General features: G+C 62.7%; 1 protein-coding gene across 4 annotated transcripts in view; it reads left to right on the top strand.

Annotated features, from left to right (window-relative positions):
- The window catches only part of SH3TC1 (SH3 domain and tetratricopeptide repeats 1), a 60,855-nt gene that overhangs the window by 12,556 nt on the left and 33,049 nt on the right, over positions 1-15,250 (top strand). For 3 of the 4 annotated variants that reach the window (XM_061145428.1, XM_061145427.1, XM_061145430.1), the window contains exon 2: positions 13,725-13,917. In XM_061145428.1, the coding sequence (XP_061001411.1) occupies positions 13,725-13,917 (193 nt within the window). Of the gene's footprint in view, positions 1-6,882; positions 7,209-13,724; positions 13,918-15,250 lie in introns of those variants that run through there. The other variant, XM_061145429.1, reaches the window with a different exon arrangement.

Genomic DNA, 15,250 nt, shown 5'->3' with positions numbered 1-15,250 from the left:
CCCACAGGGAAGCCCCTCATCCCTCATTTTTAAAAGGAAGGGGCTGCTTTGACGTGTTGGGCACCACGGAGCCCCTCTGCGGGTGTGATAACAGGGTGTGCCAGTCTGGGCCTTGCTCCCGTGTAGGCTGGTCCTTTCTGACCAACTCCCTCCGAGTGCCCACGCCACGTTACTTAAGCCGTTGACGAGGGAGCACCCCTCTTCTAAACGCGGAGGAGTCCCCGGCCCTGGCCAGCTCATGGGCCAAGGAGGGGAGATAGGGCAGCAGGATCAGTGATCCCCGGCCAGAGGGCGATGCCTGCCCGGACGGAGCCTTAGCCAGTGGGGGTGGCGTCCTCAGTTCAGGGGAACTGCTGACTGCTTCCTGCAGGCCTTCGACCCGGCCCGGGGGGCATCAGTCATCTGGACAGCCTGTTTGGTCCCGATATCCTTGTTTTGTAAAGGGCAGTTCCTGAAATCACGGGGCCTGGAGGTCTGCTCAGCTTTGACGGGGGCTGGTCTCAGCCGCTTAGGCCAGAAACAACAAACACAGACGAGCCCCGCTGGGCACACACACGGGATCGCAGCCCTTCCAGCGGGCCCAGCGGCGGCCAGGTGCCAGGCTCCAGGCCAACTCCAGGCTTCTCACTCCATCGCGGGCTCTGACCTCGGGCTTCAGTGTGCAAGGCAAACTGCCAGAAAGGGCATCTCAGGAGAACTGCCTGGGAGACCGGGTGGGGCTCAGGAATGCGCGGGCCTCCGAAGGCGTATCACAGATGCACCTTACAGGGAACCAGAGGCTGGGAAATATGATGGGAATGCTGGGGCCACTCCCTCCTGCGACTGGGTTTCTCTTCCCAAGACTCGGTTTCCCCATTTGTAAGCCCAAGGAACTTACTATGACCTGTCCTTATTGGGAGCATTCTTTTTTTTTTTTTTTTCTCCAGCTGCACCGTATGGTGTGTGGAAACTTAGTTCCCTGACCAGGGATCAAACCCAGGCCCCCTGCGTTGGGAGTGTAGAGTCTCAACCACTGGATGCCAGGGGAAGTCCCGGGAGCTTTCTTAGGGGCTGGTTCTTGGTGATCTTTGATAGTTTAACAGCTCCGTCCTAACCAGAGGGAGGAGAGAGGTAGGGTGTCACGCCCTGGACTGTCCTGAGCCGGCGTCCGGCATAGAGGGTCTTCAGCCGCCTGATCATTACTCCCCTCTAGGCTGCCCTGCGGTGCCAGCTTCACCCGCTCCCTAACTCGCCCGCCTTCACTCTCCTAACGGTGAACCTTACACATCCTGGTTCCGGGCAGGCTTCCGGGTCGAGGGGGTGGGGGAGGGGGGTGCCTTTGTGCTGACTCCTTCCTGCATCAGGGCTGCGGGGTGGTCCTGAGATGCTTTTCCAGGAATCCGCACCCCGCCCCTTCTCTAGAGCAGGGCCCACAGCCAGGGCCAAATCCTGCCCCCGATTTACACATAAGGTTTTCTTGGTGCACGGCCAGGCGCTCTCATTTCCTAGCCCCCAAGTGTGCTCTGCGGCCGTAACAGTGGGGTGGGGGCAGAGCCCGCTTGATGGCCCGAAAAGCTAAATGTAGTTACTCTCTGGCTCTTTAGAGAGGGCGGCCGCCCCTTGCCCTGGGGTCACCTGTGTGCTTGCTCCTCCTGCCCAGGGTGCTGGAGTGAAGCAGCAGGGAGTAGGAACTGTCCTCCCACCCCACACCCGCCTGGGGGCCTCTGCATTCCTGGGATTCTCTGTTTATGGCCTGTTGTAGATTAACCCTCAGCCCCCGCCCCCCACCCGGACATCTGCAGTCCCTGGAAGTGGCCGTTGGAGGCTTGACAAGCTGCATACCTGCAGCAGGCCGGGCATACATACTCTTCCGACTGGCCCCATTCCGCAGGAGGACCTTTATACTCTCTCTTTGCCCAGCCCCTCTTCCTCCACATTCAGCTGAGGAGCCTCTGCCTCCAAGAAGCCTTCCTGGGTTTCTCCCTCCTCTTCTCCCCCGCCTCTCTGTGGCTGCACAGATGGTAGGACACCATCCCAGTCTCCTTCCAAGTCTGTAACCCTGACTTGTCTGAGCCCCTCGTGTCTGGGGACCTGAAGGTGCACCTGGGGTGATGGAGCCAAGATGGCTGGTGGCGGGGGTGGCTCTGAATTTTGAAGAGCAGAGCAATCACCAGGTGGAGTGGGGGATCCACAGAGGGGCCAGACCACGTGCCAGGGAGGCCATCCAGGGGATCCCAGCTGGGCCTGGGGGTTGGGCTGGGTCACCCCTCCAGGCCTGAGATGTGCTGACATAGTGCCACACAGTCCCAGGGAACTGAAAACGTTCTGAGATGGTGTGATGGAATTAGTAATTGGTTTTTGCCTTTGTAGGACCACAATTGTTGCTACTTGCCCCACGAGTTAAAAAGATAAGCAGAAGGTAGAAGCTGGGGCGGGGTTTCCCCGGTGGCCCGAGTGTAGAGAACCCACCTGTGAATGCAGGAGGCTGTCAGAGACTCTGGTTGGATCCCTGGGTCGGGAAGATCCCCTGGAGAAGGGAATGGCAACCCACTCCAGTACTCTTGCCTGGAGAATCCCCATGGAGAGAGGAGCCTGGTGGGCTACAGTCCATGGGGTCACAAAGATCGGACACCATTGAGTGACTTGGCACACAGCACGCACAGAGGCAGGGCACCCTCAGCCCCCGGCCCCTAGCTCCGGATTACCGCCCAAGCGGGTGTCTGTGGTCCAGGGGTCAGGCGGGAGCCGTCCTGGAGGCTCATCAGGAACTTCTGTCCACAGTGGCAGAGAAGAGTCCAGGCAGGCTAAAGTGAGCGGGGGTCACTCAGACCCTCAGAGATGGTTAAGGAGATGCTGCAGCTGGGTCACCAGGGAGCAGGTATAAGCATTCCAACAGGAAGTTCTTGGGAGCTCTTCCTCTCACTGTGTGTGAGTCTCATGCCTTAGGGAGTCGGGGGTCTGCCTCGGCCCCCCTGGAGGTCTTGGCATTGTCCTGGGGGCTGTGTGGCCCAGGGCAGTTCCCGCATCTCTTAAGTCCGTTTGCTGTTCAGTCCGGTGGGATCGTGGCAGTACACTAGGGTGGCCACAATCCATAGATCTAGTATCTTTTAAGTGAGTGATAACTGCACAGTGACGGTAAATCCCTGAGAGGGTCAGAGTTGCTGACCTAGGAGGGCACTTGGAGATCCCCAAGCCCAACTCACCCATCAGAAAGGGGGGAGCTGAGGCCCAGCGGATGACAGGCTCCCTCAGAGGGACCCAAAGGAGGGGCTGGGCAGGGGTTGAGACCAGCTTCTCACATGCAAGGCTGTGTGGGGCTGCCCTGTGGGACCACCTCCAGGAGGGACCCCTTACCTGGAAAGACCCCCCCTGAAAGTTTCATGTTCTTCCTCTGGAAGTCTTTTCCAGTGCAGTTGCAGACTTGGGGTGCGCTCCATGAAGTTGGGGTGCTGTATGCTGAGTTGGGGTATTCTAGCCGAATTGAGTTACATTCTGTGGAGTCGGGCTGCAGTGTGCAGAATTAGGGTGTACTGGGTAGGGTTGAGTGCTCTTGAAGAGTTGAGTTACATTCTGAGGAGTCGGGGTGCAGTGTGAAGAATTAGGGGTGCTGTGTAGGGTTGGGGTGCCCTATGCGGAGTGGAAGGACACTGGGCACAGTGGGGGAGGCTCGTGGAAAGCCCCAGGCCTTGAGCCAAGAGCACAGCTGCAGAGGCAAACAGGATGCGGGTCTCGGGCTGCCGCGGGGCACAATGGCCAGGAGAGGAAGCGAGTCCAGACCCTTTTATGGATATGGAGCCTTTGGGGGCCTCTTTCAACACAGTTCCTAGAAAAACAGAGCAGGAAGGAGCAAGCAGCTTGCGTTCCACAGAGCACAGGGTTCTGGAGGGCTGGCTGGTGACCTGGGGAGCCCGGCTTCACAGATAGAGGCTGAGAGGAGTGGGATGTGGGTGCGCCCAGGGCACAGCGTGACTTAGAGAGGGGAGGGTGCGGGGCCCGAGCCCAGATTCTCTCTGCAGCCCCCGAGGCCCCATGGAGCACGGGTCAGGCCAGGCCAGGGGCCGGCGGAGGTGGGGACTTCCTGACACCCTGTTCCTCCCCCGCTGCCCGGGGAGCCTGGTCCCCTACTCTCCGCTCTGCAGCGGCCCCTGGAGAGGCTCAGGTGCTGGAATTCGTTAGATGCAGAGACACCTGAGTGCAGCCGACGCCCTGTGGAAGGACTCCCACCTCTAGACTAACCCTCGTGACAGCCCAGGACTAGACCAGACAGTCAGATCTCACCCGGGGCCTCCCTGCCGGCCCGTGATCAGCACGACTGGCCGGCCTTCTAGGAGGCATCGGTGGACGTGGCGGCCTGCCACGGCGGTGCCTGCCGAGCTCGGACCTCGAGGGGCAGCCTGGCTGGAGACGATGGACCTGGAGCTCTGCCGTCCCATGGAGGAGGGGAGTCAAGGCCGGGGACAGAGGATGGGGACGGAGATGTATCCACAGGTCCCCGTGCAGGGCAGGGTGGGCATGGATGGAGGAGGCAGGCCCGCCCAGGACAGCGGTCCCAGCGGAGGCAAGTGCAAGGAAAGCCCAACTCCTCAAGGGCTGAGGCTGCAGCACAGGGTAGCTTGCAAGGGCTGGGTGCGGGGCATCACTGTGCCAGGCCCATGAAGGGGAGGCAGGCGGGCTGGAGAAGTGGACAGGCTGGTGTCGTGAGGAAGAGGGCAGGTGAGGAGGGCTTTCGGGGCGAGACTGGGACCAAGGGGTGGGCAGGAGAGCGGGGTCTTGGAAGACTGCAGGTTGCCGAGGTCAGGGGGCCCGCAGGGAGGGCGCTGTGGTCAGGCAGGCGGGTGCCCCAAACACTAACTCATGTCCCTGGCCTGTTCCCCACTCCCGTGGGCGTCTAGCACTCTATGCAGGAGGGCAGCCTCTGCAGGTACATCCATCAGAAGCTCTGAACACACCCTTGTTTGGAAAAAGGGTCTTGAGGAGATTGATCCATGTAAGGATCTCAAAGTGAGCTCCGCCTGGGTGACTCGCGGGGCCCTGGAGACAGTGAATGGAGCATCCTTACGAGAGGGGCAGAGAGTGAGGCCGCGTGATTGCAGAGGCAGAGGGTGTGGTGACGTGACCACAGGCCCGGGACTGCCTGGACATACGGGAGCTGGGGCAAGCAGGAAGGAAGCTCCCCGGAGCCAGAGGGAGCCTGCCCCTGCCGGCACCTTGACTGACTGCGGCCCCGGAGCTTGGAGAAAATAAACCTCTGCCGTTTTAAGTTGCCGGGTCTGGGGTACTTTGTCACGGCAGCCTCTGGACGCTCGCATCACGACTATCACAGCTAGAAAGATTGCTGCTCCTGCTCGCGGAGAGGGGAGGAGAGGGGTTGGCAGGGCTTGGACAGGCCATGCTCCCTGGGGGGAAGGTGAGCTGCTGGGGGAACAGTTGCGCCTCTGCTCTGGGGCCTCCTGGTCCCCCGGGGCCCACGGGGTGATATGAAACCCTCCCCTGCTACTCCACCTGCTGCCACAGGGGACAGTGAAAACAGCCCCCTTGAGCCTCTGCCTCCCGCCTCGGGGTCACCGAGCGTGTCCGAGCGTGTCGGTGGTGTGTGGCCTGGGGCCCGGCTGGGCTGGGGGTGTGAGGGGCCCGAGCGCTGGGCCCGGGTCTGTTGGGGGCCCCCCAGTGGCCAGCACTGCCCGTTGAGGGGCTGAGGCTCCACACTGGCCCTCAGTGCAGACCCTTCCAGTGTGAGGCGGCCACATGCCCATGGCGTCTCCGGCTGTGCCCCTCATGCCTGGGCTCTGGCCCACTGGGGAAGGGAGGGGAGGTTGTGACTTTGGGGCGACCATGCATAACGCTGGGAGTTGATCGGATAAAGGCGGACGGTGCGGGAGGGGGGCAACCAGAAATAGCCCGCTTTGGGCTCAGAGCGGATCTCAGCCTGAATGAGAGTGCCCCCAGGGAGCAAGTGTCTGGAGACAGGCGTGGTTGCCACCCTGGGGTCAACTTCTAGTGACTGAGGCCAGGGACGCTGCCCAGACCCCAGGGTGCACACGGCAGCTTCTCCCCAGGACAGAGAGCAAGCGCCCCAAACACGAGCAGTGCCGGTGTTAGACACCATGCTCAAGGATCTCAGAGTCTGTCAGATCTGGATCCCAGCTCACCCTCCAGTTGTCACCAGCCTTGGGCCTCATCCTCTCCTGAGCCTCAGGTTCCCTGTCTGTGAAATGGACACATTAGCACTTAGACATTGTTCCTGGTCAGGAAGCCAGGCTGTGCCTCTCCCAAGCTTGGGGCGGAGAAGGTGGCCTCCTGGGTTTGGGCTGGGGCCAGCAACCAGAGCCCACCCCCTGCCTCTGCGAAGGCCTGAGAGCCGATGGGCGGGTAGGGCCAGGGCTGACCCCGGTTCAGTTCTTGGTGCTTGTCTGACAGCCAGGAAACCCAGCCCTGCCCCCCAAGCTCAAACCCCTGCTCTCAAACCCAGGTTAGGCCTGGAGCCGGTGGGAAGACAAGGAAGGAAGGAGAGCTTGTAGGCAGACCCCCAGCTGCCCCCAGTATGTGTTCTCATTGATTGTGTCACTGGGCGGGGCAGCAGTGGGAAGGAACCACGTGTCTGTCTGTGCACACATGTGTGGACACATGGGCGTACGTGTGTCTGTGCATGCACGCGTGTACACACGTGATTGCACGTGTGTGCATGTATGCACATGCACACGTGTGCACAAATGTCTGTGCAAGTGTGTGCACATGTGTGTAAACATGTGCATGTACACACGCACGGGTGTGCATTTGTAGGTGTGTGCATGTGTGCACATGTGTGTGCACGTGTGTACATGTAAATGTGGGCACGCGTGTGCAGTAAGTGGAAGAGGAAGAGAGAGCAGGGCTGAGGTTGGCAGGGCAACTGTCCGACTTCCCCAATCCTGGCAGCTGAGGCGGGAGCCTGGGCGGCCCCTGGCCACCACCTCCGAGCCTGGACACCAGGCAGCAGGCAGGCGGGTCAGGGCCTGGAGCCGGCCCAGGCTGGAGCTAATGATCAACCAGCCCTCAGAGGCGGCGCAGCAGCTCAGGCCTGCCTCTTGCCGGGCCCAGGCGCAGGGAGGAAGTGGGGCAGGAAGCAGGGGGCGGTGGCGGCCGCTGTGCAGTCCGCTGGGCTGTGGGCGGCGGAGACGGCCTGCGGGGCCCGCCAGCGAGGAGCCGGGAGCAGCCACCCAGTGCCCGCTGTCCCACGGAGCGGGGCGCAGGTACGGGGCTCTGGGCGGGCGGGTGAGGGAGGCCGAGCAGGCACCGTCCACAGAGCCGGGTCTTGCCACAGGTGGGTCTGAGCTGTCTCCTGCTTTTCACTTTCTCAGAGAGTTTTCTGAGGTTTCAGGATCGGAAGGGAACAGAACTGGTGTCTGGAGAGGCCGGAAGGCCATGGGTGCTGGCTGGCGGAGCTCTGGGAGGGCCCCGTGGCTGCTGACAGCTATCGTCCCAGTGCTGACGTCGGGTTTTGCTAAAGTACCGCCGCTCTGAGATCTCACCTGACCCCACTCCCCTCAGCCACCCAGACACCCGTCCCGAGGGTCTGGCCAGGACGCAGGAGCTCTGTCGCCAGCAAGCAGGGTTCCAGGCCCAGGGGGCCTCAAGTGGGCCCCTACCATGGGTTGGCGCCACCTCTGGCAGACACCACAAATGCCAGAGCAGGGAGGCAGTGCAGCTGTGACCCAGCCCCTCTGAGGTCACCGCCCTGGGCCTCCTCCCCATCAACCCAAGGGACGGATGACTTGATCAGGAACCCCGGCCGGACAGCTCTAGGGAGACCCTGACCCAGGCCCTTTAGTGCCAGGGGCTTCCCTGGTGGCTCAGACGGTAAAGAATCTGCCTGCAATGCGGGAGACCTGGGTTCGATCCCTGGGTCGGGAAGAGACCCTGGAGCAGGGCATGGCAACCCCACTCCGGTATTCTTGCCTGGAGAAGCCCCGTGGACAGAGGAGCCTGGTGGGCTACAGTCCGTGGGGTCGCAGAGTCGGGCATGACTGAGTGACTGAGCACCCACCCTGGGTGTGTGGTCCCGGCACATCACCCAGACCCTCTCCCCGCCTGCAGTGACCCCTCTGTGAGCCCCAAGCCAAGCCCCATCTGTGGGGGTTTCACACAGATGACAGACGGGAGAGACACTGGGAGGAGTCAGACCTGCCGGTCACTTGGGTGTGGCCTCCCCCAGCGGGGGTGGGGGGCTGTGGCTGAGCCCGTGGACGGAGGCAGTGTGGGGGCCAGAGGCGCGGTGTGCCCAGGTTCAGGGTGGTGTGGAGGGCTGGACTCAGACCTGCCTTGGTTCCAATCCCACCAGCGTGTCCCCCACCCCTGCATCCCAGGTCCGTCTGAGTCAGCACAGCTGCTCACGGAGCCTCGATGGCCCCTCTGTGAAATGGGCCCATCACGCTCCCCCAGGCGTCACGAGGACAGAGTGAGGGCCCTCAGCGCTGCAGGGTGGTGGCTCCTGACAGTGATGGCACTTCCTGTGTCGGGGCCCCAGCCAGAGTTTGTGCCCGAGCTTGCTTACTCCTCCTCCCGAAACGCCCGCTTCCCAGCAGAGAAGGCAAGCACAGGGACCCGGGCTGACAGCTGGCCTGGAGCTGCTGTAACGAAGGGCCACAAATGTGGGCTTCTAACACTAGAAGGTCGTTCTCCCCTGGTTCTGGAGGCTGGAAATCTGTAGCCCCGGGGGGGGGGGGGGGGCAGGGGGCCCTGGGGGAGGGTCCTTCAGCTCCTGGCGGCTGCAGGCATCTCTGGGCTCATGGGCACGTCCCCCTGCTCTCTGCCTCCATCCTCACCCAGGGTGCCCGCTGTGTCTGTGTTCCTCCTCTTCTTATGAAGAGCCCTACAGGGAGGGCCCCTTCAGCACAGTGTGATCACATCTTATTATTTTTAGTATTTACGTACTTGGCTGCCCCAGATCCCAGCTGTGGCATGCTAGCATCTTCAGTTGCGGCCTTTGGACTCACTTGCGGCATGTGGGATCCGGTTCCCTGAGCAGCGAGAGATGCAGCCCATGCCCCCTGCACTGGGAGTGTGAGGTCTTAGCCCCGGGCCGCCAGGGACGTCCCCAGCGCAACCGCACGTTAACTCCATCCTGTGTCCGAATAAGGCCACCCAATCTGAGGTCACTGGTGGGCGTGAGTGCAGGGGTGCACCGGTCACCTTCTGTACTGAGGTCACCAGACATCCCTGGAGAGATGCTTCCTGGGGAGGTGGATGAGGTCTGCGTGGTCCTTGAGGCTTTTGTTCAGGACAGGTTCAGATGCAGTCAGGGATAGGCAGCCTCTCCGGCTGAGCAACTCTGTCTTAGGGCCCTCCCCGGGAGAGAGAGACCACTTCCTCCTGCGGGCTAGAACTAGGAACCCCAGGCTTACGAATGTCAGCAGCAGCCCTGACTGGTGGGAAGGCCCCTCGCTGAGCAGGTGGGAAGTCCCCTGAGCCCCAGAGCCTTCCCTTTTCTCGGGAAACTGTCCCTGAGCCGCTGGGGGCAGGCCCATGGGCCTGGGATGCAGGCGCTGGTGGGCTGGTCCTGACTTCTCGGGGGGGCAGGTGGGCAGGGGCTGGGGAAGAGAGATGCCCTGGATGTGGGCTGTGCAAGCCAGATGCCTGGCGGCAGAGAGGGGAGGGCGAGACCCCCAGGCGGAGGCTAGAGAGACCTCACAAACAGGATCCGAGCAGGACGACGGATCCGCATGCCCTCCCGGGATGCTGCAGGACAGCAGAGCAGGGGGCTCGCTGCGTCCAGAGTCAGGAGGGGAGGGCGACAGGGGCCGGCTAGGCTGGGGGTGGGGGCGGGCGTCAGATGGACAGCGCTGCCTCCTGAAAGAGGCTGGGAGGACTTCGTGTGTGACGAGGGAGGGGGACGGCCCCCAGGAGCAGGAAATGGGGAGCACAAGGCAGAGGGGCTTGAGACGACACTGGACGTTGACCAAAGGCAGCTGGAGAACTCTGCAACAAGCCTGCGTCCCAGAACCCGAGGGTCCACGCTGCTGTGCCCTCTGATCAGGGGGCTCCCTCCAGCCTGCTGCCTCCTCCCTGGGAGTGCCTACAAGGGTGCCAGGGTCCCCTGGGTGCCCCTTGGGGCCAGGGGCTTCCATCCCCCTGCCCGCCCCTGGTCCCTGGCCCTTAGAGGTGGTTGGGGGCTGGGGACCAGGTCACAGCCAGACGGCCCCCTACGCCCTGCTTTTCTCTACAGCTCGGAGGCAGGCAAAGGGGAGCCAGGGTAATGCCTGCCAGAAACACGGCCTCTCCTACTCCTGTGTTAAATCCATGAGAGCAGTGAAGCTGGTTCTGGAGAAAAGGAGTCAGAGCAACTTGGGATGAGCTAAAGTAGGCCTCCCCAGCCAGGGACCTCTCTCGTCTTGTGTGGGGGAAATAGAGAGTCCAGGGCAGCGGGCCTGGTGAAGCCCCTGCAAGTCGAGGCACCCCCCTGATGCCCCAAGGTCCCCCGGGATGTGAGCCGGTTTCCCTGAGTCGCCGGCGGAGAGGTGCCCACAGGGGTCGTACCCAGAGGCTTTGGGGACCACTGATGAAAGAATGTCGGGGCTGGTCTGTGAGCACCGGGTGCAGGGTACTGGTCTTGCAGGAGCCCCTGCCTCAAATCCCCGAGGGCCAGGGAGCAGGGTGGTCAGGGCAGCGCTGAGCTCATGCCCCCGTGTGTCGGGTCCATGAGGACGGGGGGATGGAGGGTCTTCCTCCTCTGGGATGAAGGGTTCAGAGCCCCAGTTGCTGCCCGGCGGCTGCCTGGCCGTATGGCCTTCCTGAGGCACCCGCGACTCTCCTGGTCAATGCTGGCCTGTTGGCGTGGCCCACGGGCTGGCCTGCCTCCGTGGACGGCCAACACTCCATGCCATCCCATTCTCTTCATGGCTCCCCATCACGCACGTGTCCTGCCTCACCCCGGGGCCTTCTCGATGGTCAGACTTCCTTCCTCCACTTCTGGGGTCAGCAGACTCTCTCCCTGCTTCCCAGAACGTGCCCCATGGAACCAACACTGCCGCATTTGTGTCCAGACCCCCCATCGCAGCAGGCCTGGGTCACCCTCCTCTGTGCCTCCCATCCCTGCCCGGCACAGAGCTGGCCACAGGGCAGGGGATGGCGGGGTCTCTTGAAAAACAACCAAAGGCTTTAGAGTGTGGGGTTCGACCTCCCCCGCCCACCCTGCAGGCGGAGCTGATGGTGAAAGCACCTGGGCCCAGCCCGCTGCTGGGGGTGAGTTCAGGGTCAAGGTCGGCTCTCAGGGGGACAGCAGCAGCGCTCAAGGAGGCGCGGGCCTGCAGGTGCCGCCTGCCCCCTGCCCGCGCCCCCATCTGGGTGGGACGGTCCTCGGTCCACGCCGAATGTCTCCAAGGGGGTCTCTGATGGCTCTGGGGGTAGCATCCCGTGAGAACCCTCACCTGGTGGCCGGAGCTGTGGGTTTGGTGTGAGCCTCTCTGCTTGTTTGCCTTTTAAAGACAAGGATGTGGGCACTGACAGGATATGTGTGGGGGTAAGTGAGAGAGTGTTAATGTGAGAGTGTTTGTGCGCGTGTATGTGCACATGTGAATGTGTGTATGTGTGTGTGTGTGTGTGTGTCCGTGCGTGTGTATGTAGGGGGCTGAGTTGCCCACCCCTCCGAGCCCACCCCGATCCCCCATCTGTAGAAGGGGGCAATGTACTCTCCCCACTGGGAACCTGACCGAGACGCCTGGGATATGCAGGTGGTGACAAATTCTTGCGTCCCCTCTGGGAGCCTGCAGACAATCTCGGCCGTTCCAGAACTGTCTGAGGCCCGCAATTCTGAGAACAGTCCATGCTTGGTCTGATGGAGGTCCGCCCCCCACCATCTTGTTGACCATCTGAGGCGGTAAATGAACCCAAGGCCCCTCGCAGGTCCCACCTCCAGCCGCTCCTCCTCTGTCCTTTCTGCCCACACTCAGGAATGGACCTTTCAAGGAACAGAGCGCCGTCCTCTCGGGGCTTAGCGTGCTCTGCTGGCTCCTCTGCATCCATGGAGTGTTCAGGGCCCTGGGCACCGCCCCCGCCCCCAGTCTGGAACAGCCCACGCCCTGTGTCCCGTGCCCCAGTCTCCCTGCTCCACGTGGTGACTCGGTGATGCTGCTGTCTGCCTCCTCGTCTCCCGCCCGTTCTCTGCTGCAGGGTCCCGGGTGAAGCTGGGAGGCCGGCCGGCGGCTCCTGGGGCCGTTCAGCCCTGGGGGGCTTGTCTGGGCTCTGAGTCCCACGCGGCTGGCCTGGCGTTCTCTGGGTCTCCGGGGGTGGGGCCCGCCCGCAGCACCTACCCCGAGGCGGTGGGTCTGGATTGTGCAGGCCTGCTCCTCAGCGTGCAGTTTTGTCCCCAGGAAGCGGCTCAGAAGTGTCTCTCTCTGCATCCTGCTCTGTGCCCAGGGACCTCCTGCCGCCCTGCTCTGGGCTCGGGGCGGAGCTCCGCCCGCCCGTCATCAGGGAGCAGCAAGGCTCCACGAGAAGACGGGCTCCCTGGCCGGGGCTCCTGGCCTTGCCCTCGTCCACCCTCTGTGTGGCTGGGCAGGGCTATTCCTCCTCCCCTCCATCCCCGAGGTGCAAGCTGAGGGGGGCGTGGTTGACCCACATCCCTGGTGCTGCCTCGGCACCCCTCAGCTCCCGGCCCCGGCGGCAGGCCCACCCTCCCCAGGCCTGGAAGCGGCTCCATGCCCTTCTCCGTCCTCAGATCTGTGACAGAGGCCCTGACCTGTGCAGACCCTCACTTATCTAATTTTTTTCCTCACATTTTATCTTGATGTATATTTATTTAAATATTTAGTTCACCGCTCTGAGTCTTAGCTGCAGCGTGCAGGATCTTTTAGTTACAGCGTGGAAACCTTTGGTTGCGGCATGGGGCATCTCGTTTCCTGACCAGGGATTGAACCGAGCCTCCTGCATTGGGAGAGTGGAGTCTTAGCCACAGGACCACCAGGGAAGTCCCCCTCTCTTGATGACCCACTGTCTGAGGAAGGCCCCAGGGCACCCCAGGCTCAGAGAGCAGTCGCTACTTCCTCCCTGGTCATTTCCTCCTTCCCTGCCTTCTGCCGCCCGCTGACCCCTGTCCTGGGGACAGCCTGGGACCCGGCCCACTTCCTGCGTTCCTGCCGGGGGCTTTGCCGGGCACAGGCCTGTTCTAGTGGGAGACCTGGGGGCCCACTGAGACCCCCCCCCCCCCGGCCTTGGGGTTAGTCATAAGGAGCAACAGGAACCCCTGGGAACTGAGGCTGGAGTCACAGCCCCACTGAGCCCCATGGGAAGCATGCCTTCTCCGGGGGGTTTGTCCATTCCAGCCCTTGCCGGGTGGGAGGTGTGGTGGGCTTGCCCCTAGACCGCTGGGTCCTGGGGTGTCCCGAGAGGACAGCTGTTCTGTCCCCTGTTTCCACGTGACCATTGCCACGTCCCTTTCGAGGCACTCGTGGGAAGGTTCTGAGCAGTCTCTACCCACCAGGTTCTGAGCTGTTTCCTCGGGTCTGTTATGAGCAAGAACGGGCACCCTGCCCCCTGCCCACAGGGCCCTCCAGCTGGAAGCAGAGGAGGCTTGCGCCCCCGACGGAGTCTGCTCCGGGTGACTGTGCTGTTCGGGGAGGAGGCCCTGCCCGGGGAGGTGCTCGGGAGCCCGCCAGGCAAGGCGGAGGCACACTCGCCTCTCGTGCCCTAACTCGGGGGCACATCCACGCTGATCCCGGCTGCCCAGAGAGGCCAGGACTGCTGCTGATCCCCGCCCTCTGCTCTCTCCACAGAGGCCAGCCCGGCATGCCAAGCCCTTGGCACTGAGGCCGCTGCCAGCCATGGAGGGCCCAGCAGAGCCGGCCCCTAGGGAGAAGGGGCCCTCGGGGGACAGTGGTGACCACAGGGTCCGGGAAGTGGCCAAGAGCACATCCGTCATCTGGGAGCAACCACGGCCCGAGGAGGCCAAGGCCACCGTCCGAGGGGGTAAGTGCACCGTGTGGGTCCACTCCCGCCCACCCTGGGACGGAGCCGGGCGTCCGCACCGTCAGTGCCTGTGTTGATGGAGAGTGTCCAGCCCAGGGAGTGCCTGCAAGGGATGCGGGCCCACCTCGCACTTCTCCAGGGTCACGTCGGTGATAAACTGGCCCGACAGTGGGGGCAAGGGTTGGAGATTCCAGGGACAAGGCCCCGGATGAGGTCACAGCTCTCGTACGACTTTGTGTTCCCACCATCCTGCTCTGTCCTTGGCTGTGAACCCCCGGGGTTACTCAGGGTGGGGTGTCCCTCCTTCCCCCCAGTAGGCAGACCCAGGCCCAGGGTGGGGGGGGGTGGCAAGGAGCAGCGCCTGGGCCAGGCCTTGGGCAGGATTACTTCCTGGAAGGAGAGGACGGGGGCTTAGATGAGGGCAGAAGCACCTCTGACTCCCACCAGACTGGCCAAGGTGTGCACAGGAGGGGCTTGGACTCAGGCTGGGCTGCCAGCAGGGGGACCAGTTTCCATCCTGATTGCCACTGGACCACTGCTGGACGTGGGCCTCGGTTTTCCCACTTGGAAACCTGCGGGGTGGCCTAGGGTGTCTCCAGGACCCGTCTCTAGAACTGGAGGAGAGAAGGGAAGGACAGGGAGGAAGGCCTCGAGCAGGGACAGCCTGTCCCCTTGTCCTTCTCCCATCTTCCCATAGTCAGACCCTCACCTCCATCCCAGTTACCTGCTTAAGTCAGCCACGGAGGCTCTAGGGCTTGGCAGGTAGCAGGTGCCCAATAAGTATTTGACAAATGATCGATGCTTTGGGAGAATGGCAACAAAACCTCATACTTGGCAGCAGGCCCAGAGCCTAGGACCGTGCGTGCTTGGTGACTGGAGGTGTTTTTACTCCTCTTCTCTTGGTCCTTCGGGGTGTCAGTGGGGATAGGAAGGGTGGGGGTGGCCATCAAAGGGGCTGACTCCTGTGGTCAGACACCTCCCTGGCCCAGAAGAGGGCCTCCGAGGAGTGGTAGGGGCCTGGCCCGGGGATCTCAAGGGATCATGGCCCCATCCAGAGCTCAATGCCATGAGACAGAGGGGCTGGGTCCTGCCAGAAACACGTGGGCCAGACCAGCCTCCCGCAAGGCAGCCTAGCCCCCGAGGGGCCGTGAGTCCCAGAGCATGGGATTCCTTCCATCTGGCACTGTGACCGAGCCAGGGGCTTTCTGACCACGAGTCTGGTGTTTCCTGCCCCTCCAGCCCCACAACACAGCTGGCATCGCCGGCACCAGGACGGTCTAGGAGTCCCCGCAGTGGGGTCGGGGAGCCCCTCTGGTCTTCCTAGGCTCCCCAG

The sequence above is a fragment of the Dama dama genome, chromosome 6, assembly GCF_033118175.1.
Source record: "Dama dama isolate Ldn47 chromosome 6, ASM3311817v1, whole genome shotgun sequence".
Taxonomy (NCBI): domain Eukaryota; kingdom Metazoa; phylum Chordata; class Mammalia; order Artiodactyla; family Cervidae; genus Dama; species Dama dama.
Note: the sequence above shows the minus strand (reverse complement) of the source record. Positions and strands in the feature narration are given on the sequence as shown.